Here is a 24,410-nt window from a genome sequence, read left to right on the forward strand (position 1 = left end):
GGACTGGCATTGACCTCCCCACACCCTCCTTTCCAGCAGCTGCAGAGAGCAATCAGCCTCAGCCTCCTGTTCTCCAGATGAACAAGGGCCCCAAGTCCCTCAGCTGCTCCCAGAACCTCTGGGCTCCATACCCTTCTCCAGCTCCGTTTCCTTCTCTGTATGCGCTCCAGCCCCTCAATATCCTCCTTGTACTGAAGGCCCAGAACTGAACCCAGGATTCCAGGTGCGACCTCACCAGTGCTGAATGCAGGGGGATGATCCCATCCGGCTCCTGCTGGCCACCCCATGGCTGATCTAAGCCAGGTGCTGTTGGCTGTCTTGCCCCCCTGGGCCACTGCTGGATCATGTTCAGCTGCTGTCAGCTGGCATTCCCAGGTCCTTTTCCACTAGGCAGCTTTCCACCCATCTCTTTCTCCACAGGAAGGATTTCTCTGCTGCAGCTCTGCAGTAGAGGGAGCAGCTCTGGGTACCTCTTGCCTGCTGCTGCTCGGGCTGCGAGCGCCGCCCAGTGGGCTCTGGGTGAAAGCTCGGATGGCTGTTCCTACAACCACAGCTCAGACTGCACAGAGCCCGGGAGAGGAAACCACAGGGTTGCTTTTTTCCCCTGATTATTACCAGCTTGCAGTGCCCCCCGTTGCCCCAAACTCAGCTCTGGAGCCCAGGTCCTATCAGAGCTTCTCTCACACCTGAATGAGCTTCAGCACCTCTTCTCTCTGACCCGAGGGAATGGCAGGAAGATGCCAAGGGAAGGTTGGGTTGGACATTACGAACACGTTCTTCACCCAGAGGGTGGTGGAGTGCTGAAACACCTCCAGGGAAGCAGTCATGGCCCCAAGCCTGACAGTGTTCAAGAACTGTTCAGTCGGTGCCCTCAGACACACGGTGTGAATGTTGAGGTTGTCCTGTGCACGGACAGAATCTCTGTGGGTCCCTTCCAACTCAGGACATTCTGTAATTCTATGATCTCTATAGGTATCTTCAAGCTCTGCTCCTTGTATGGACCATGCTCATGTTGCTGCTCACACGTCAAAGGATGGCAAGAGAAGAGGCGGTTTCACAACAGGGCTGTGTTTAATGAGAGATGATGAATGCTGGGCAGGGGATGTTTCCAACAAAAGCTCTAGAAAAGATGCAAATTCAGTTTCCTCTCTCATTCATAGGTAGGGATTTGGGGGCAGGAGAGGGGAGAAGGTGCTAGAAATGGACCATGGCAACATCTCTTTCCCTGCCCCATCTTCTTCCTTTGTCTTTTGGGTCAGGAGAAGTAGGGCCTACAGGAAAGACAGGGACAGGCTTTTTAGCAAGGTCTGTTGTGGCAGGATAAGGAGTAATGGTTTTACACTCAGGAAGTGCAGATTTAGACTGGATATAAGTAAGACATTTTTTACTGGCTGGTGAGGCACCGGTTCAGGTTGCCCAGGTGCTGGAGGCTTCTTCCCTGGAAACATTCAAGGTCAGGTTGGATGGGCCTTTGAGCAATGTGATGTGGTTAAAGATGTCCCTGCTCCTGCAGGGGGTTTGGACTGGATGGGTTGTAAATGTCCCTTCCAACTCAAAGCATTCTTGTATTCCATGATTCTAAGTTAATGGGTTTTTCTGCATGGATTCACTGCTATATAAGAGGCTGCAGAGCCCTATCAGCACATTCAGAGATCTTACACTCTTCTAAGATCTCTCCCCACCACACCTGATGATGTATTTTCCCCCTCCTTTCCCCTGCCCACGCTATTCATAGCTCATCCTTTCCTGCTGTGCCCAAAACAACTCCTCCAAGCCCTCAAGCAGTCTGCGGTGAGGGGGCAGGAAGGGAGAGGACCTAATCTCATCTGACTTCGGCTTGTGGTCTAACGTCTGTTCTTTTCTTTTCTACAGCTCCTCCTCCTCCCCATGTCCCCCCTGTTCCCTCACCCCCTGTTTTGCGCTCCCCTTTCCAGAGGAAGCGGTTTCTGTGGTAGGCATAGAGGAGCATCAAAATGTGACCTAGATCTTGATTGTGGCGTCATGGAACTGGTGATGCATCTTCTTCCTGCCCCACCTGGGCCATGAGACCCCCCCCCTTCCACATCCTGTTATTTCCTGCATTTGCTTTGCACTGCGGTTTTTTTTCTTTCTCAAAATAAACAAGAAAGTGCAAAGTAGTGCTGGGGGACACATGGTGGGGAGGGAGATTGAAAGCCTGATATCTGAAACTAGGTGAACAAACACATCGTCCTGCAGATCATGTGCTCAGAGTCATTTCAGTCGAAACATCTAATTTTATCTGTACACTCATCCCCTCAGCAGGCAAATCTTATCTCTGGGGTTGCTTTATGTGGAAGGGAAAAGATGGAGAGGTGCAACCAGAGGCAGCACCCTGTCCTTCCTCCTTGACCACACAGCCAGGAGCAGGTCTGAAGTGTGACACAACATTTAAGATTCATATTAATTTTAAAAAGTGATGCTAAAGGTAAATGAGTATGAAAACTTTTCTTCCTGAAGGTTTCTGGAGTGAGGTTAATCAGCTGGAAATCTGTGAAATGCCATGACTTGCTTTATAATTCAAATAGAATCATAGAATGCTTTGGGTTGGAAGGGACTTTTAAAGCCCACCCACTCCAAACCCTCTGCAGGTGCAGGACACCTTTAACTTGACCAGGTTGCTCAAAGCCCCATCTGATCTGACCTTGAATGTTTCTCCACTGCCTTCCCACCCTCATTGTAAAAAATGTATTCCTTATATCCACGCTAAATTTCCGCTCCCTTGGTTTAAAACCATTGCTCCTTGCCCTGTCACAACAGGCCCTGCTAAAATATCTGTCCTCAGCTTTCCTGGAGCCTCTTCCAGTACTGGAAGCTGCTCTAAGCTCTCCCTGGAGCCTTCTCTTCTCCAGGCTGAACAACCCCATCCCTCTCAGCCTGTCCTCCTACGGGAGGTGCTCCAGCCCTTGGGTAATTTTCATGGCCTCCTCTGGATAGTTGAGTCTCATGAGAGCAGAGGAGAGGGGCAGAACCCCCTCCTTTGCCCTGCTGGTCACATTTGCACTCGGCCTTGTTGAACCTCATGAAGTATATGTGGCCCCACTTCTCCAAGTCCCTCTGGATGACATCCAGTCCTTCAGGAGTGTCAACTGTGCCACTCAGCTTGATGTCATCTGCCAGCTTGCTGAGGGTGCACTTGATCTCACTGTCTATATTGTTGATGAAAAGATTAGAATCATAGAATCACCAGGTTGGAAAAGACCTCTTGGATCATCGAGTCCAACCATTCCTACCAGGCACTAAACCATGGCCCTGAGCACCTCATCCACCCATCTTTTAAACCCCTCCAGGGATGGTAACTCCACCCCCTCCCTGGGCAGCCTCTGCCAGGGCTGATGACCCTTTCTGCGAAAAAAGTTTTCCTGACATCAGTCTGACCCTCCCCTGGGGCAGCTTGAGGCCATTAAAACAACACTGGTCCCAGAACAGACCCCTGAGACAGCTTCATCAAGCTTTTCCCCCGTAAGTTGATGGACCTCATCAGGAGTGAAATGTTCACTTCAGGAGGTGCCTGAAACCCAGTCTTTAAAGAGCCGTCGGTCTTCTGCATCTGCAGAGAAATGAGGGTGACTCTTGTGTCAAGGGAGGGACAGGAAAGTAAGACCCTGAATGTCTGTACTATAAAATAATCAGGATAAGAGAGCTGGAAGTTGGAAGTTGTTGATTGGCAGGAGGACTGCATAATTCTGTCACCTCGTGAAAGGCCACCTGCTAATGATCAAGCGGCAGCACCACGGCAGGTGACCAGGGAGACCTTGTCTTGGTGCCCAGATCCGTGGGTCAGACCCTGTGGCAGGCACACTGGCGTGGGCCTCACATGGGGACCTTCTTCCTACATGAAGCACCAGGGCTTTTGGCCTAAAGGTGTTTGAAGTCAGAACCTTTACACACACACACACACAGAGTTCCTTGCAAAGACCGTGAATCCAGTAAGGTGAGAAATATCCCAATGGGAATCACCCCCACCAGCCTGGTGAAGCTTCCCCTGCCCCTTGGTCTGGGCACTGGTGTGAGGTGCCAGCAAGGGCCAAGGCTTACTGGGAGGGGATGTTCCCTTCCCAATTCTCCTTCCAGAGGAATCTCTGGTGCTTCAGAAGATGGAAAGAACAATGTCATACAAAGAGAAAGTTTCCTCTCCAGTCTGGCCAGTGAGAGACTGAACCTGGAGATGTGGGCTAGGCACATGGGTCCGGAATGCCAAGCAGGAGCCTTGTCCTCCTCGGTTGTGGGATTGAGGGACCCTTAGAGGCAGGACACCTCCGTCTCCTGTGTTTCCCCACAGCATGTCTGCTTTAAGAACCTGGACCACTTGTCCTCTCACTTTGGGCATGCCATGTTTTACTATTGCCTTTACAGAGTCTACTCTTGAGGAGAGGTGCTCTCCTCTGTTCCATTCTCTCCGAGCTGGCCATGCTGTTCTCACCCAGACAGAGCAGAGATGTCCTGGAAAGGGACTCTGTAGCCTCTCCCCACCATGGCAGCTCCAGCCAGACATTGGGAACAGCACCCGGTGGCCAAGGCAGGCACAAGAGGGGAGGCCAGGTGCCTTTTCCCTCCTTCACCCCGAAGGCCAGGCTCATTCCTGGAGAGGGGCAGGTTTAGGCTTGATATAAGGAAGAATTTCTTCACCATGAGAGTGGTGAGACACTGGCCCAGGTTGTCCAGGGGAGTTGTGGCTGCCCCATCCCTGGAGGTGTTCAAGGCCAGGTTGGATGGGTCTTGGGCAGCCTGAGCCAGTGGGATGTCCCTGCCCATGGCAGGAGTTGGAAGTGGATGATCTCTAAGGTCCTTTCCATCCCAAACTATTATATGATTGTATGATTCCTAAAGCTTGTCAGGAGATTAAGCCGATTTCCTTAAACCACAGGCACAAAAGACAAACAAGTTCCTTGTTCTTGATATGAATTGTTTAATAGCAGCCAGAGGTCTCAAGAAGAACAAAGCCATCAGGGCGGTTGCGGGTACAGTTCATGAATCAGCAGCTTACGAATCTCACATCCCTGCCCTGTTTCCAGGGTGCGCACTCATATTTCAACTTAGTTTTATACAAAGGTTCTAAAAAGAAATTGGAAAATCTAAAGTTGGTGTTAGAACTGAACAAAAAGAGCAAAAGTCGTTTCTCTAAAACATAGCAAGAGACATTATTTTCTTCTGTGATAATGAAGTGATAATTTCAGTGAATTCAGGACTTCCAGGAGATGGAGCAGCAAATCCTCAGAGGGAAAAAAGGTACCTTGCTCTGACCTAGCAGGAGACAGAAGGGTGTGTGCCACCGAGTGAGGCTGCCTCTGCTGGTCAGTGCGTTCTGTTTGCGGCTGGAACAGTGTTGGGGAAGGTGGGGGGACATTCCTAGAGTGCCCATCTGACAGATATCAAATATGGAAAACTCACATCCAAGCTCGCAGTTTGTGACAACTCTGCCCCAGGCAAGGATTGTGTCATTTTAACGCATGGAATAGTCATGTTCAGCAATTTATAGTTCAGAAAACTGTACTTTAAGAAGAGCTATAGCCATGTTAAGCAGAGCAGGCATGTGGGGAGCAGAATGCTGGGGATTTAAAGCTCATTTTTACTCACTTTATAACAATAGAAATAAAGCAATTTAGACTACAATAGCTGGTGTGATCTACGGAAGCAGCAAATGCCAGCCCTGGCACCAGGAATGCCTCTGTTCCCTCTTGCACAGGATGCTCTGGTAAAGATTCATCAGTTCTGGTACTTCAGGGTGGCACCATCTGGTTGTTTTCCTCCCTGTAACAAAGATAAAGCTGCATTACAGAGCTGTTTGGGATCCAGGCGATTGTAGATCTGCAGTTGAGACCTACACAACTGGGATCTACACAACTGTAGAGCTGAAGTGTCTAGGCAAGAGAAAGAGGAGACACTGGGCCAAAACTGTTAGGTCTGAGATCTTAAAGTACTTAAAGAGGCAACAGGAAAGCTAGGGAGGGGCTCTTCATCAGGGAGTGCAGGAACAGGATGAGAAGAAACAATTTTGAGCTGAAAGAGGGGAGGCTGAGGTGAGATCTTAGGAAGAAATGTTTTCCTGTGAGGCTAATGAGGCCCTGGCCCAGGTTGCCCAGAGCAGTGGTGGCTGCCCCATCCCTGGAGGGGTTCAAGGCCAGGTTGAATGGGGTTTGGAGCCCCTGATCCAGTGGAAGGTGTCTCTGCCCACAGCAGGGGGTTGGAACTGGATGGGCTTTGAGGTCCCTTCCAACCCAAACCATTCTGGGATTCTATGAAAACATCCAACTTCTCCAGCTGGAGCCTGGTCAGGGATGAGTCTGACGCCTGAGTGCAGACACGGGAAGGGATAGATACAGAAATAGAAGGAAAGAAAGAAGAAAAAAGTTAAATTTGCATGAGCATAAGGAAAACTAAATGAACTTGGTGTGGGTGAAAAAAGTGGTGTGGCCAAAGGAGTGGAGAGATTTTACTGTTGGTAGGTACGTGGATAGACTGCATAAAGAGTTATTCCAGAGAGGGGGAACACTGCTAGCTAGTGGACTGATCCAGATAGTTTTTGACTATCCTTACCAACCCCCGTGCATACTCACTTTTTTTTCCACGCTAGCATCGTCATCATCACATTAAAAAATATTCCTTTTGCTAGAATTATTTTCAGGCCCAGCTGTGATAAGGACAGTGTGTTCAGGTTTTCATCTGTAAAACCAACAGATAAGGAAAGTCACAAGAGTGCTGAGACGTCCTGCCGTTCAGACCGACTTCAACACACTCAGTGCTGAGGCAGTTCCTCTGGATGTGATTGAGCCAGCCAGAAACACTGCTCCCAAACCAAGGAGCAGGGCTGTCTCACCAGACACCCTCATTACTTCCCAGTAGAATCATAGAATCCCTAGACTGGAAAAGACCTTTGAGATCATCAGGCCCAGACATACCTGACCACTACTAAATCATATCCCTAAGCACTTCATCTACTCCCCTTTTAAACACCTCCAGGGATAGGGACTCAACCACCTCCCTGAGCAGTCTCTGCCAGTGCCTGAGAACACTTTCTTCAAAGAAATCTTTCCTGATATCCGATCTGAAGCTGCCCTGGCACTGCTTGAGGCCATTCCCTCTTGTCCTATCACCTGTCACTTGGGCGAAGAGACCAAGACTCATCTCTCTATGACCTCTTCAGGAAATTGTAGACAGTGATGGGGTCTCCCCTCAGTCTCCTTTTCTCCAGGCTAAACAACCCCAGTTCCCTCAGCTGCTGCTCATAAGACTTGTTCTCCATGCCCTTTCCCAGCTCTGTTCTCTTCTCTGGACACGCTCCAGCCCCTCAATGTCTTTCTTGTACTGAGGGGCCCAAAACCGAACACAGTGTTCGAGGTGTGGCCTCTCCAGTGCTGAGTCCAGGGGCAGAATCACCTCCCTGGACCTGCTGGCCCTGCTGTTTCTGATGCATGCCAAGGGTAGTGCTCCAAGGGCCAGGTTTTCATTCAGTAACCACTTGATTATCCTCTATGCAAATGTGCCACCCTCTAGCTATTTCTAAAGGCAGTGTACTATGACCCCAGGGTGCTGGAAGGTCCCTCCTTCCTCTCCTTGATTTTTTTTAAGATGAGCAGGGTGAGAATCAGATATATTTTATTGAAAGAATACAAAGTCTGCTTAAATTTTCTATTAGTTTTAACTTCCAAAGCCATTTTCATTTGAAAACTCATTCATCTGTATTGGGGAATTAGGGAGCTGTCATCAAAAAGTCATTTTCTGTTTATCTTTGAAAATATCTTTCTGAGCTGACTGATCGAATCAGCCGTGTTTACCGGTGAGTGTTTTTCTGAAGTGATGTTTTGGAAACATTTGGCTCACTGGTTTCTTTGCAGCTAGGCTGCACATTTGCAAAAACAGAGCTGTTCTGAAACAGGGCAAGTGCAGGGGTGAGCTCAGCGCCTTTGAACTACAGGAGCAGCAGTTTCTTGGGCTCCGAGCACTGCCTGGTGTTCTCCCCCCAGCCCTGAGCTGGAGCAAAGCTTGCTCAGCTACACCACATCTTCAGCACAACACTGCTTTTGAGCACCCACTGCCAACACTGCCTGCTCAGCTTTTGGTTCATGAGGTGTTTGTGGACCCAAGAGTAGCCCTAACTCTTTTGAAGTCTGAAATGCAGGCGGCTTCCAGTAAGGCTGACTCATCTCAGTACCTTAAACCATGGTAGGGTGGCAAGGCGCTGGTTGGCCAGTCCTAGTGAAAGCAAGCTGGCACTGGTTACACTGGTCACAGAATTCAGATTCAGAAGACTAGAGCAAGCCAGGACTGAGAGCTTTGGTGTTTAAACCCTGTGGGTCTCTTTTGGAAATTTCCCATCTAAACTTTTTGCTCCAACAGGAATTCAGCAAACAAGGAGCATCAGAAAAAACTTGGGAGAACTTTTCCTTTAATCAGACCGAGCTTTACTCCTAAAATGCCGAGTACATACCTGTCCTGAAGTGCAGAGACATCCCTGTGACACAGACAGCGCTGGCACCTGCAGTTATTAACAATAAATTCAATTAATAATGGTAATGGACTCCGCAGAAGTTCACAAAGTTGTGTCTCTACCTAGAAAGGCTGAAGCAGAGGTTTTGGCCATTAAACCTTCCTATAAACACTCTTTTCTGCTGTTTTCAGGGCAATCATAACATAAAGTCTAATTAAACCCAACAAAGGAGTTTCAAGCCTTATATCCCCCATGGTGTGATTTCAAGATCTCTCTGCTGTGACTGTAGCAGTCTGCTGACCATGAATCTTGTTTGCACCCAAGGGGGAGGCAAAATAAAACAAAGTCAACAAGACAACTTTCCTTTGCAGTGTGGGAGCACAATTCTGCATTGCTTGCCAGGCTGGGAGATGTGAACAAGCCCTGCTCATCACAACAGCACAGAAACCAGAGTATCTCTAGCACTGTACACAGTAACAATGCCATTACCGCTTTCAGGATCCTCGCCCTGCAGTTCTCCAAAGCCCTCATGATTTGCGCTGCATTGCATTTCATCCTTCTTGGCCCAGTAGGTTGACACATAGCTCGCTTCTGGTTTGCTCTCAGACGTTGCCACTTCCACAACAGCATCTGTGTGCTTATCAGCCGAGTTAAAAGTAAGACTTTCAGGGGAGTAATCTGTGATAAGGCACATTTCCATATCCTCATTGTCTTTAGAGACCAGTCTGTAGACTGAAGGAGATGGAGTAACATCTGGAAAAGGAGAAGAGATTTTAGATGACATCACACAGTCATAGTTCCTTAACATACACTTAGGTGTGGAGGTTTCATATCCGTGATTCCAGTGGGAACTTCCCTGATCGTAGGGATCTTGTGCTAGGACACCTTTGAAAACCAAGGCACCCACAGCAGATGATGCAGGAGCTGTATGAGACTTATGTTGACTTACGTTGCGTGGAAGACAGAGAGAGGGATTGGCCAGAATCCTTGGAGGATCTCAGAGGGTACTCACGTGGGCATCTACACCCAAGATGTCCATATCTAACCTAGCCATTTCTCTCTGACAACTCATTCGACTCTGCTCTGTACCCTGGGCTTTCTTCTGGGTCTTGGCCTGGAGAGAGCTGTCTTTGCTGCCTTCCTTTGCTGCTGCTTTGCTATGAGATGCAATGTTTCTGGGCAGAACTGAGCAGCATGAAGCATTCAGCTTTTTTTTTTGTAAAAGCGTAGTCAAATTCAGTGCTGACATTCTGTATCCCATTGCCTCCTCCTGGCCTGAGGGTCAGGGGAAAAACTACAAAGCCTGAAGCGTGTCCACATTTACCATTAGTATAATGGTGTTTCTATAGGAGAAAGCTTGGAAAGCCACAGTGAGGTATGGTCATATGCTTATATTTAGGGAAAGAAAGATGAAACAAACAGGCATTTCATCATCCCACCACCTGACAGTGAAGCACAAGATTTATTTACTAAATTTTACCCTGCAGAAGAGGAGTTTTGGGGATAAAGGCTCCAGATCTAAGATACTTGGGGTTTATTTCTGTTTTCTTACTTCAAGTTCTGCTTGCAAGTCAGTTAGACCAGGATTTTGCACACGTATCAAAATATTACCTGTGGTTAACACCCTTTTTGCACATTCAGCTTTGTAAACTTATACTCTAAGCAGCAGTTGAAGCCTGATTCTTTGAGAAAATGCTTTCTTAAATCTTTGATCATAGCATCAGGGAATGGTTTGGGTTGAAAGGGACCCAAAAGCCTATCCAGTTCTAACCCCTGGCCATGGAAAGGGACACCTCCCACTGGATCCGGTTGCTCCAAGCCCCATCCAACTGGGCCTTGGGCCCCTCCAGGGATGGGGCAGCCACCACTGCTCTGGGCAACCTGTGCCAGGGCCTCATTAGTCTCACAGGAAAACATTTCTTCCTAAGATCTCACCTCAGCCTCCCCTCTTTCAGCTCAAAATTGTTTCCGCTTATCCTGTCTCTTCACTCTCTGATCAAGATCCCCTCCCCAGCTTTCCTGGAGCCCCTTTCCATGCTGGAAGCTGCTCTAAGGTCTGCCTGGAACCTTCTCTTCTCCAGGCTGAACAACCCCAACTTTCTCAGCCTGATTGTTCATGTGCAATAGTAAAATGCTCTGGGCATTGCAGTCCACTGATGATGAACAGATGGAACACCATTGAAGACAGACTACAGTCAGGATGCAGATTTGGGGGTCTCAGCAGCCCTCTGTCTGCATTTCACATTGAATTCCACAATCACAGATTTGGATCAGACCTTCAGTCCACATTCACAAACTGACAAAGTGGTATCAGGTAGGACTGGGGGTTCAGATGACTATTTGCTTCCCTCTGCTCGTATGTCACACTGATAAATATTGAAGCAATGCTAAAGACAGCTTAGCTCCTGGATAAATAACTTTGAGATTCTTCCCATGGGGTAAGCTTGGACTAAAGCTTGAGTTTTAGAAATTGTCTCAGTACCTTATCCAAGTGCAGGCCCTGTTGTATTCCTGAAAGAAATGCTTTTCATCTGTTCAGTCGCGAGTTGTCAGCACCTTAGAGACTAAGAGCGGTACTTCTTCATTAGTATGACCTCAGAGAAAGCACAAACCACAAAGCCTAACAATTTCTTCTCCAGCCCTTCTCCTGAGCTGTAGTTCATCCATGCCAGCTTTGCCCTGGCTTTGAAAAAACTGATCATAGAATCATAGAACAATTAAGGATGGAAAAGCCCTCTCTGCTCATCCAATCCAACTACCAGCCCAACGCCACTCTGCCCCCTAAACCATGTCCCAAAGTGCAACAGCCACATGTTTTTTGAACCCTTCCTGGGATGGAGACTCCACCATTGCCTCAGGCAGCCTCTACCAGGGCTTCACCACTCTGTCAATAAAGGATTTTTTTTCCAGTATCCAATCTAAACCTTCCCTGGCAAAACTTGAGGCCATTTCCCCTTGTCCCATAACTTGTTGCTTGGAAGAAGATACCGGCGTCCACCTCACTAACTTTCAAAGAGCTACAGAGAGCAATGAGGTGATGAGACTGTCTCTCTCCCAGCTATGCAGAACATGGTCTGAGATAGGTTCTGGCTCCCTCCCAGTTATTGGTATGGACACAGAATTCTGTGATTTTTTGTTAGGGAGAGGAAGACAGGAACAGATAAAAAGCTTGATGGCAAATTCCTGTACAAAACACGGATGAACCAAGGTTCATCATTGTTGTGGAGTACATGGATAGAGAAGAGCAGGAACTGATCAAGCTGTTCTGCTTCTCTCTCATAACGAGTGCTGGACTTTCTGCAGAGCTACATATCCCCTGCTCTCCAAATTAGGGTGTTTTTCTCCCTGTAAATCTCTGTCATGTTCTTATCTTGAGTAGATAAAATAATAAGGTCTGATTTTCAGGCAGCTTCAGCAGCACCTGTTTTGCAAAATACTCATTTCTCGTTCTTGCTCAGGGTGGCTTCTGGCTTTGTTCTGGCACTCGAGCCTTTTTCCGATAAGCTCCTTTGTGGGTTTTCACACTGCTATTAAAGTCTGCACGCAGCGGGCTCGGTAAACATCAGCTCTTACAGCCCCAGTGCTAGGGCTTGGGCTTCCTGTTATTCTGTTCTAATGAGCTGGTGGGTGTGTTGGAGATGCTGTACTGATTGATCTTTGCGACCTGTATTTGCAGTAAAGGTTGAGAAGTAGACCCTGATGCTCTGAGCTGTGCACCCTGCCTTATTTAATCTGTACTGAAGGTTATCTTCCAGGTGGGAGAACAGGAGATGTTTGGATGGTGTTTCTGGTCAGTCTACAGAGAAAGCCAACTCTGGAGACTGGTTTAAGGGAGAGAGCAGTCAAAACATGTTCCAACATCAGACTGAGAGCTATACCATTTTTTTTTCCAAGCAAGTTGCAGTAGGAATCCTGAGCTGGTTTAACACCCATCTTGTATACAGGGATTTACCTCATTCTCCATTCCCACCAAAGCAAATGATCTGAATTTCTGGTCAGACTGGAATTGATGTGATAGGGGTCTTTGATCCTCTTATCCTTCCTCAGCCTGAGCCATGATATTCTGCAGCTAGAGCAAACCTGGAGCTCTCCTCCAACTCAGAGGAAATACATCTCCTCTCACACAATCATGCAGGCTGATCCTGACCCCCAGAGCAGCAGCTCCAGTGACTTAACAAACATTTTAGCGGTGTTTGCTACCCATCCTCCAATGGAGGTTCCAAAATGTCTACTAGAGGTTCTTTGTGAAACCTGCCAGTTGGCATGGATGCTCTGGTGTCTACAGCAAGGCCGGATGTCCTCATGTTATACCCGAGCTTCCAATGCTTGCGTCTAGAAGAACCCAGATAAAAGAAGCCAGATCCTAGCCCAGCATCAGCCAAGTCATCCAAAGAACAAGAACTCTGTACAGAAATTCAGGATTTGTAAATGCGAATAAGCTGCTTCACTTACAGGGTTCAGGCAGAATTCTGGTCCCAGAAATGTGAATGTAATTACGCTTAACCTCTGTAATTACACTTGGAGAAGTCAAACTACCCAAATCATCCAAATCTCTCAAAAACCCTTAAAGCAGGAGGTTTCCAGCTGAGCCAAAACTAAAGGTGAATTAATAGAAGGAGATACCCAGTATGTGAGGAGAAATCAAGCATTCAGCAGACTAAAACAGACATTAGGAGGAAATTCTTCAGGGTGAGAGTAGGGAGGCCCTGGCCCAGGTTTCCCAGGGAAATTGTGGTTGCTTCATCCCTGGAGGTGATCAAGGCCGGGTTTGATGAGGCTTTGAGCCCCTGATCCAGTCCCTGTTCCACAGAAGGGTGGAACTGTATGGGCTTTAAAGTCCCATTGAACCCAAATCATTCCCATAATTGTATGAGTTTGTTGTTTTAAAAACCAAGTCTGTAAACTCAGCCGGAAACTCTTTAAAACTCCTAAACATTTGCTGTGCCATCAGACTGTGTGCGAACTGCTCCCAGCACTGTGAGCGACTGCACTGTGCTGTGACTGCTAAACCTGGGTGAACAGTACCATCTCCTCAAGCTGCTCTTCCCCACACTGGGTCACTGCCACACCATAGCCAAGCACCCCCTGGATACCAAGCCAGAATCTCTGTTCCAACTGGTGTTTGTCAAGGGAAGCTGAAATGAAGTAGGAGCATGCTTCCACGAAAGTCCTAGTCCATCTACCCAGTGGAAAAATGGTCTCCCAGTCCTGGTGTTAATACAGAACAGAAAGCTCAACCTTACTTGGGATAACAAGCAGTCGGGTCCCAGTTCCAAATGTGAGTTTCTCGTATCCCTGGTGATACGAGATTCACACACTGGTGTGACACCAGTATTCACACACTGGTGTCAACCTCTACAAAAACGTAGGGAGTTTTTCCCAGGTCATACTGACAATCAAGTCAACAGGCGTTCCAGAGAAGAGAATAACTTTAGGGGCCTATGACCAAACACACTGATTTAAGTCACCATCCAAGTACCAAAGAATTCCACTAGAAAATTATCAAGACCAGGAATGGGGAGATCAAAAGAAAGACATTCATTTATTCACTGGTGACATCGTGTATTCCTCTTTTTTTGGGGCAATACTAGGAACATTCTCTGGGCTCGTCTCTGTAGCATCACCTCAAATCCCTGCTCAGTGTGCAGAGCAGCTGGGGTCACAGCCTTGCAGTCCTAGATTTCTCCTGAATGTTTCACCATCTATTGCCCACCTGGCTTGACTACCAGCATGGTTCCTTTTCCTAACATTCGCTTTGGCCTTCTCCACCACCATAATTCACATGAACTAGAAAACCTTTGCAAGAACCCCTTTGACGTTGGTTACAGTTGGTGCCTTCCAGGGCTCAGTGGCACATGATAACCCTGTCCAGAGCTTGGAGCTTCACTGGGAAAGGCAAAGGTGATCTGAGACTTCAGACTCAATCCCTCCTCACTTTGACAGACAACAGCAGGAGTCAACATTGAGTGTGGTCTGGCAGCTGGGACAGCTTGGCCAATCTGGATTCAAGTCAGTCACAAACAAAATCCTCTTGCAATATTTATGGATGACTCACTATCCATACATCAGACAAACCAGGGAAAACACAGCCCAGGTCCATTCCAATACTGATTAAAAATCATATTAAGAATACACTGTTGCTTGGTGGGATTCTGTTTCAAGCAAGGACCAGATAAAACAGTGATAATCGTAGAATCATAGAATCATAGAATCATAGAATCATAGAGTAGTTTGGGTTGGAAGGAACCATAAAGATTACCTAGTTCCACTCCCCCTGCCATGGGCAGGGACACATCCCACTGGATCAGGCTGCCCAAGGCCCATCCAACCTGGCCTTGAACACCTCCAGGAATGAGGCAGCCACCACTGCTCTGGGCAACCTGGGCCAGTGTCTCACCACTCTCATGGTGAAGAAATTCTTCCTTATGTCCAGTCTAAATCTGCTCCTCTCCAGTTTATACCCATTGCCCCTCATCCTATCCCCACAAGCCTTTGTGAACAGCCCCTCCCCAGCTTTCTTGTAGCCCCTTCAGGTACTGGAAGGTCGCTATAAGGTCTCCTTGGAGTCTTCTCTTCTCCAGGCTGAATAACCCCAACTCTCTCAGCCTGTCCTCATATGGAAGGTTCTCCAGCCCTCAGATCATCTTTGTAGCCTCCTCTGGACCTGTACCAACAGTTCCATATCCTTCTTCTGTTGAGGATTCCAGAACTGGACACAATCCTCCAGATGAGGTCTCACAAGAGAGGAACAGAGGGGCAGAATCCCCTCTCTCGCCCTGCTGGCCACGCTGCTTTGGATGCAGCCCAGGACATGGTTGTCCGCCTGGGCTGTGAGTGCAGATAATCACCATAAATGGATATTTCTAAACCTTATGGCCATTCTTGTATTTCAATACACTTTCATCTGACCTAGATCATCCATGACTTTGCTTGAGGCCAATGGAATTGGCTTGGATTTACCCTTAGGAGAGAAAAAATTCACAACTGACTCAACAGAAAAGCAACCCCAGGCTTTGTCTAAGCTTATCACAGGGTAGAAGAGCACCGAAAGCCCACGCCTGCCTGCAGCTGCCTGGAGGAAGAGCACTTGGACAGTTGCCCTGGCATAAATTCTAAAGGCTGAGATGAGACCTCAGGCTACTATACTTTTAATGCTGCCTTTTCCCAAATCTTGGTGGGTACTATCTTGTGTAACTATCTTGCAAATTAGATGAGAAATGAGGGTAAATGTACCTGGTGAAACCAGCAGCCTTGTCCCAGATCCAAACGTGATTTCATAACTACTTCCATAGCTACACAATAGCACAGACCTCTACAATATCCTGAGCAGGTTTGAATGGAATCTTCACCAATTACTCACCAAAACCAATCCTGGTTACGTCTAGGATTAAAAATATCCGTCTATCCAGGACTTTTCTTCCATCTAACTTTATTTTCATGATTCCCAAACACCTGTTCCTCAATATTACCCTCCATCATACTTATATTGTTGCTTCCAAGAGGTACCTGCATTGCAAGCTCTATTTTTCCTTTCATTCTTCATTTATTTAGTGTGCCAGGCAGATTCCTCTTTCAAAAATCAGGTTGTTTACTGTTACTGCACGGCACACCTCAGGATGGCACAAACACCATCGTCCCATTCTCTTGAATTTGCCATCTGAATTAGTTGAGCGTTTCTGGAGCAAATTTGCCATTTAACTTTTAAGTAGAAAGTATCCCTTTGGGGAGGGAATTTCTTTGTGTCAGGGAGACCATGGCTTGTGCTGCCACTAAACACTGAGGTTTCAGTGTGGATCTGAGAAGCTCTTCAATTCTACAGCAAGAGTTGGAGCAATCACATCTAGACGTGACCATGATTGCAACACAAAGCATTCTATGATTCTACAAATTTTTATTCAGGAGACCACTTCCTGACGAATTTCAAAGAAAAGTCCTTCTGCATAGGTAAAACTTCTGCTTTGGGAGTTCATCATCAGGAACAGGGAGGGGAAAATACATATATATATATATATATATATATACACGCACAGTCATGGAAATCACTTGCTTTTATAGCAGCTGAAAATTTATATTCCTGTTTCTAATATGTCATCAAGTGACAAAATAGGTAGAATAGCTTGCAAAGCAGAAGAAGTACTTCCAAGAGAAATCACATCTGGGAATTGAGATGTACCTGGAGAAACCGTGAGTTTCGTTCCAGCTCCAAATGTAAATTTGCCATAGCTCAGTATCACACTGTGATGCAGCACTTTGCAAAATGGAGCGCTGGTACCCACGGATGCTGGGTTAGAACCCAGCAATGCAGGAGTTGATTGGAATGGTCCAACCAACATCACTGGCCACTTTCTCAGAATGTACAGGGGAAAAACCACTTCCTTCAGCCACATTCCTCTGCCTGCTCCATCATTCCTGACCCTCACTGCTCAAACTGTTTTCCATCACCTGCAGTCGTCTGTTTATTCTTTCCTCTGTCTCCAGTAAGGGTGAGGGTGTACAATTTTCCATGTGTGTAGAAGCTTTCTGACCACTGCTGTTAAGTCTCACCAGTTTGTGTTACTGGTCTACTCTGCCTCTTGCAACATCCACCCTCCTTTTCCAGCTGCGCTTCACATTATATTAACAACCACTGGATCCCACTCTGAGCGGCGGACACTATAAAATATCAGCTTGTGTCATGGCCCGAAGCCTGCCCAGAGGTTCAGCCCACAATGGAAATTGCTCTTCCATCCCCTGCAGAACAAGGTCTTCCACAGGAGCTCAGATCGAGCAGTGATGTTTCTACAGCAGCACACACAGGAGCAAGCATCCTGGAAGTGCCATATGCAGTTAGTTTTCCATTATCCAGAGCCACACAGAACCTAAGTTGCCCCAGGCAGCAGAGGAACCTGAATAGTACAGTTATACAGAGGAAGGCTGAAAAGAATAATATAGAAGACTCTGGGGAGACCTTAGAGCAGCTTCCAGTACTGAAAGGGGTTCCAGGAAATCTGGGGAGGGGCTCTTGATCAGGGAGTGCAGAGACAGGATGAAGGAGGAATGGTTTTCAGCTGAAAGAGGGGAGATTGAGATGAGATTTTAGGAAGAAATGTTTTGCTGTAAGGGTGGGGAGGCCCTGGCCCAGGTTGCCCTGGGAATTTCTGGCTGCCCCATCCCTAGAAGTGTCCAAGGCCAGGTTGGATGGGGCTTGGAACACCCTGATCCGGAGGGAAGTGTCCCTGCCCATGGTGATGGGGTTGGAACTTGATGGGTCCCTGCCAACACAAACCTTTCTATGATTCTACTATTGATAAAATTTTGCATCTGAGCTCATAAATGAAAAAAAAAAAAACGAAAACCCACCAAAAAACCCCTCACACCCAAACAACAAAGAAAAACCAGTTGGAGACAAACTTGAGTAACTCAGCCAATGTTGTCTGAATGCATCCTCCTAGCTTGCACAACTGGATAGTTTTGCGTGACAAAACCTGGCTTAGCCGGCTGGCAGCCCTGTCATCCGTGTCACATCTAACTGGAAAGATACATCCACACAAAACCAGAGTGTGAGACACAGCGCATCAAAACCTCCTCCCTAGTCACTGTCAAGCCGTGCATCCTCCTTACAGTCATCCTATGAAAAATTCCTGTCTTTGAAAAGCTTATGAATTAAATGGAGAATGAGATCAGAGTTCATTCATTTGTTAATGAGCAAATAAAATACAGGCAGCAGTTTCACCTCCCTGTCACTTTTCCTGCAAAACCTACACCATGGTTCCGTTTGCCTCCATCCCAGAGAGAAAATGGGATTTAATTGCTGAGAAAGCAGAGATAACACCTCCGCCAGAGGTGCAGTTCCTTTCACTCTCTTCCAGTGAGGGTAAATGACCGGTTTGGCAGTTTCCAAAGATTGCTTTACCTTTGTTAACTAATTTTTTTCTTTTTTTTTCCCTTTTTCCTTTTTTTAATAAAATCTTCTGAAGAAACTACAATTCTGGCTTGAGATTTAATTGCTGGGGTAGGGAAAAATTGTACTTGAGATTCCCAGTTCAGACGCTCATGGAAGTTTCTCCTCTGTGTGTATCTACTGACAATTTTCAAAGGAGAAAAAAATTAATTTTTTAATTTAATTGATTTAAGCAGTTTTCTTAACACTGTTGTGTTGTGTATCTACAAATCAGCAATCAGGAATTTCCCCCTTGTTTATAGTTAGGGACCAATTTTCTAATCCATAATTTTATTCCAGATGAAGGGAAAAAACAGACTACCAAGTATTCAGTGAATGTTTTTCAACCTGAGCTTGCCTACCCTGTGGAGAGTTGTTACCTGAATTGCAAAGTTCATATACCTGGAGAAGGAAGGCCAGCTCCTTCTCCAAACATGAGTTTATTAAAACTTCTGGAAGGAAAACTGTGACACAAAGCTCTCTTAGGGATGTCACAAGCATGAAACAATGGGAAAATACATACCATGCACCTACAACTGTTGCCGGTATTTACATCTCGTGCAATTTACAGCACTGCTCTACGGACCATCTCTCCTGTCCTACCATACCCAGCAGATACTCCCGTAACCAAGACATCACTATGTGGCAGCAACCCGCTTCTGAACAGTGTTTTGCTTACTCTCTTGGCAAACATTTCCTTTATTTTTAGTGGACTGAGTTTTTCTGCTGAACAACTCAATGAAAATAGAGAAATCTTACTTGGGGTCACCATAAGTCTGGTTCCATGTCCAAATGTAAGCTGGTAGGTATTCATAGACACTGTGGTGTTTGCCAAAGCAAAAACCTTTGTACACCCTCCTTCACCACAATCCACCTGAATAACTTTCCTCAAGGAGCTCCTTTGCTTCTCCACATGCATTACATCCTATCTTCATGTCCGTTGTTCATTCTTCTCCCTCTCCACGCTACGGTCTCATTAACACCACAAGGAAGAGTCACGAGGCAATTCCCTTTCCACCTCCATCCTTGACAAAACCAAAGCTGCACCACTCCCTAAAGACCATTTGAGTTGTTTTCATTTCTATTCCTGTTTTCACTTACATCTTTTCATGTTTTACTTGTTACCTTTCCCCAGGACGGATGCTTTCCTGGTGCACGTTGGTTAAATAGAAAGTCTACAGCTTCTTTCCAAGGAATATTAAAACAACCCCAAGTTGCTCCACAGATCCACTAGACTGTTACTCTGGAAGTTAGCCTATTGTCATCTGTATTGAGTCCATCTTGACTCCAAAAAGAAACAGCTCACCTGGGACAACGAGGAGTTTGGTTCCACTCCCCCATGTGAGTTTTCCCCATCCTCCAGAACCCACAGTGTGACAGGTGTTTGCAAAATGGGTCTCCTCAGCGAGCACCTCATAGGCTCTTGGAGGCCTTGAATAAATTAAATCACTGCCTCTGAACAAGCTATAAATACCCAGACAGATTTCCACAGACCTCCTTGAACTCCCTCTGCCAAAACCCTTTTTCCATGTTCAAATAAAGAGGGATAACTGGACCACAATACAGTCACCTCAGGCAACAGAGATGGGAAGAACCAACTCATTAGCTACAAGGGAACAGTTTGTGTTCCCTACCCCAACGTCTTATTGTACTGGAATGGCAAAAAGGATGGGAACAAAACCATGAACCCAGTTTGGAGACAGAGTAACTGATGGAGTCCAACAGCCAATTGGTTCAGATTTCCATCTGGAGGTAGATTTGTTTACAAGAAGCGTTAGAGTATTTAAACTAGTACAGGAGGTCAATTCCCCAATGAATTTTCTTGCCATGTCACAGCAGAGCCTTAGGAAATAATTATCGGGTGAGACTGCAATGCACAGGCATTGACCCACTGACATAGCCCGACAGTGGCTTTAGTCCTGGAGGGAAATTGGAGGCTGTTGTCACAACAGCAAGGGCACAGCCAAGAAATCCAGAGGATTCGCTCCACCTACAGACACCTCCATCAGTGGATCAATGCTGGCAGCCTCTGGACTTACACCCTGGGCAAGCGGGATGCTCGCTCGGAAGGAAAAACCTGCTGCATGAAGGCAAGCTCAGTTACTTGGTTTATTTAAGGTACTTCCACTTCTGACAGCATTTACCCACAATAGGTTCCTTCTTCCACTCTGCATCCCTTCTCTACACTGAAAGGAGTTGGGAGCCCCACTCCCAGAGCACGATTTCCTGAAGAACAGAAATCCTCCACCTGAAAACATTTCTAAGCATGAGAGCACCTTGAAATAGCGCCTATGTTCTGTTTCCCCTATGAAAAGAGTACAATGGATATAACCAGGACACTCTAGTGGACCCTCAGTGACTGTGAAGGACAAAGGACACACAGACAAGCTGGACACTCACCGGGCTGGACGGACAGGATGGTCCCTGCTCCAAAGCTCAACCTGTAGCTGGGATCACACAGCATTTCCTCCCATAACAAAAAACCCAGGGAGCCCCTTCAGCTGCAACACCTCTGACCTTAGTCCAGCTGTGTCCAGACAAGGGGGGGAAAGAGAAAGGGGACAGTGCCCTCCACTGCAGGACATTCCTTCTTTGGAATGAGTGAGCATATTTTCTTACAGCAATGGGGCAGCAGGCACAAAGGGGAGCAGGAGTGTGGCTGCTTTGTCCATCCCAGACCAAGAGAGAGCAATCAGGGTCATTGTGGACCCAGTGGGCACATTCTCTTATACCAAACTCCATTCCTAGGTGTGGTCACCCACAAATTATAAAAAACGCAGCCCCTCTGCTGGTCTCAACCACCCCTGGAAAGGGCTCACAGAAACAGCAGGCAGAGCAGCAGAGCTGGACTTACGTGGCTTAACAGTGAGTCTCGTTCCAGGGCCAAAGAGAAGTTTAGTCCTAGCAGTTCCCATGGTCGCACAGTGCTTCCACTCTCAACAAAAACCTTCCCCACCACTTGCCAAAGCTGGGCATCCACAGCCTGTGCAGACAAGGCTGAATGTTGCTCCAAACCAGCCATGGCTTGAGGTGAAGCTCTGCCTCTTCTATGTGGGCGATCCAGAGCACCGCTGGACCTACATGGACAAACTGCACTGGGGAGGACTGGAGTTTCTGCCCTGAGCCACAGCCTGGACTGTAAGGACACAGCTGGCAGGGAACCTCCAGCTGAGGAGCCCCAAGCGCAGGGACAGAGATGCTGGCAAGATCACTGCCTGCTGGACACTGGGGAGGAGACCATCAGAAAGTAGTGTCACTTATTGGGCAAATCCTGAAGTCATGTCCCGTTGCCAAGGTTGAGCTTCTCGTAGGTCACACAGTGGTTTTCAGGGCAAAAGAACGCAAGTTCACCCCTGTCCTTGAAGGGAAAGGCCACCAACCCAGAAACACCGTGCACTGGAGGAAATCCCGATCCTCAGTGCCCACTTCTGACAGAGGTAGTCCTGAGCCTCTTGGCAAGGAAAAGAAGGGAAGGCCGGCAAAGAAGGGCCCTGCTGAGAAAGGGAAGAGCACCCCGGGCTCTGTCAGAGCCAGGAATGAGCCTGCTCCGGTCGGAGAAAGGGAAATGTTGCAAGAGGTGGAAGGGGAGGACTGGGATAACAAAGCACAAGGAATGCACTGAGCCGGGCAGCTCTTGTACTCACTGGGCTTCACAGCCAGGCGTGTCCCTGTCCCCAGTGTCACTTTGTAGTTCCCTGAGTTCACACAGTCCTTCACAGCCCAGCAAAAACCATCAGCTCTCATGCCAGTTCCTCAACAACCAGTCACTGGGAGAGCAGCCCCTTCCCAGCAAACCCAGGCATTTTATGCCGGGAACAAGTGTAGCCTTGACACGAAATCTCTTGAGAATCTCCCCTGCAAGAGGGGTGACCAATGGGATATTGGTGCAAACGAGAGCATTATGAATTCAGTCTCTCTTCAGCAGAGCAGAGGACAACCTCCGGGGCTGTGCTAGACTATGGCATCAGCAACACTCCTCGATGGTCACTGTGGGTTTGGCCACAGCAGGACTGATCTACCCATGAGCAAGAAGGTTCAGGCCCCTGGTCTGCTGTGTGGAAGGCAGAGGGCAGGAGCTGGCAGGAGGAAGCAGGAGGAATAATTCACGGCCTTGTTGAATCAAGGTCCATGTGGCTACCAGAGAAAGCAGATCTAGCAGCTCCATAGATGGAATTAATCTCCCTCTACTTTAGTGACACTGTTGGCTCAGATCCACAAAACTGTTCCACCAAGTGGGACAGGAAAAGGCTTTAAAACTTACTGAAGTTAATCCTTAGCTGAGTTCCAGCACCAAAGATGAGTTGTTCACCATAACCAGTCACACAGTCTTTGCCTTCACAACACAAACCCTGTACGTCACATCTACTCTGCACCAGATCATTCTTCCCTGAGCTGTGGGTTACCGAATGTTGTTCCTTTCACCTCAGTCCCATCTGGCATCGCTTTCAGCTGGGACAGAGAGGGGCCCTGAGGGAAGGGAAACCACCCAACAGTGGCTTTAAGTCCCTGAGCCAAAGGGAATTGGAGGCTGTTGCCACAACAGCAAGGGCACAGCCCAGAAACCCAGAGGCTTCACTCCAGCTACAAACACCTCTGCCAGTGGGGCTGTGCTGGCAGCCTCTGCACTTACCCCCTCAGCAAGCGGGATGCTGTCTGGGAAGGGAAAACCTGCTGCGTTTCTGCACAGCAGATCCGCGGAGGGTAAGGTCAGTGGTTTGGCTTTTCTCAGGTCCTTACACTTTGGACTTTGTTCACCCTCATTACTTTCGTTTTTCCACTCCCAGTGCCTTCTCCAGGCTGAAAGCAGCCAGGAGCCTCATGCCCAGAGCATGATTCTCTGAAGAGCAGAAATCCTCCACCTGGAAACATTTCTAAGCATGAGAACACCTTGAAATAGCGCCTATGTTCTCTTTCCCCTATGAAAAGAGTACATGGATATAAGAAGGATGCTCCAGCGGACACTCAATGACTGTGGAGGACAAAGGACACACAGGCAAGCTGCAGACTCACGGGGTTGGACGCACAGGCTGGTCCCTGCTCCAAAGGTCATCTTGCTAGTGCCGTAGCCAGCTTCACACAGCATTTCCTCCCATAACAAAAAGCCCAGGGAGCCCCTCCAGCAGCAGCACCTCTGCCCAAACCTTGCTCCATCCACACTCAGGACAAGAGGGTCACCAGAGCAAGGAGAGTGCCTACTACTGCAGCACAAACCCCACTGAGATACAGTGCAATGCAACAGCCTCCCCATGGGCAGCTGGGACAATGGGGAGCAGACGTGTGGCCACTTTGTCCATCCCAGCCCAAGAGAGAGCAATCAGGGTCATTGTGGACCCAGTGGGCACATTCTCCAAAAGTCCATTCCTAAATGTGGTCACCCACTTATTATAAAAGATGCAGCCCCTCAACCACCCCTGGAAAGGGCTCACAGAAACAGCATGCAGAGCAGCAGAGCTGGACTTACGTGGCTTAACAGTGAGTCTCGTTCCAGAACCGAAAACAAGTTGATAAGCAGCACCTCCTGTGTTCCCACAGTGCTTCCTCTCTCAACAAAAACCTTCCCCACCACTTGCCAAAGCTGGGCATCCACAGCCCAAACGGATCGGACTGAATGTCACTCCAAACCAGCCATGGCATGAGGTGAAGCTCTGCCTCTTCTGCCTGGGCGATCCAGAGCACCCCTGGACATACATGGACAAACTGCACTGGGGAGGACTGGAGTTTCTGCCCTGAGCCACAGCCTGGACCGTATGGATGCCGGTGGAAGGAAATCCCCAGGTGAGGAGCCCCAAGCGCAGTGACAGAGATGCTGGCAAGCTCACTGCCCGCTGGACACTGGGGAGCTTTGCCACGCGTGGCAGGAGACTACAAGAAAGTGGTGGCACTTACTGGGCAAAACCTGAAGTCGTGTCCCTTTGCCAAGGGCGATCTTGTCATAGGTCACACAGTGGTGTTCAGGAGCAAAAGAAGACAAGTTCTCCCCTGTCCTTGAGAGAAAGGCCACCAACCCCTGGTCGTGGGGAGCCCAGGCCCTTGGCTTCGTTCCCC

The 24,410-nt window shown here is 47.9% G+C and overlaps 1 gene segment (V, D, J or C); it reads right to left on the reverse strand.

Annotated features, from left to right (window-relative positions):
- Positions 1-4,917: 4,917 nt before the first annotated feature.
- On the reverse strand, positions 4,918-21,352 carry LOC104067497 (M1-specific T cell receptor alpha chain-like). The segment is given in 5 exon segments: positions 4,918-5,769; positions 6,576-6,681; positions 8,447-8,494; positions 8,936-9,199; positions 21,220-21,352. Coding segments are annotated over 5 exon segments (510 nt in total).
- Positions 21,353-24,410: the final 3,058 nt, after the last annotated feature.

The sequence above is a fragment of the Cuculus canorus genome, chromosome 25 (genome assembly GCF_017976375.1).
Source record: "Cuculus canorus isolate bCucCan1 chromosome 25, bCucCan1.pri, whole genome shotgun sequence".
In the NCBI taxonomy this organism is placed as follows: Eukaryota; Metazoa; Chordata; class Aves; order Cuculiformes; family Cuculidae; genus Cuculus; species Cuculus canorus.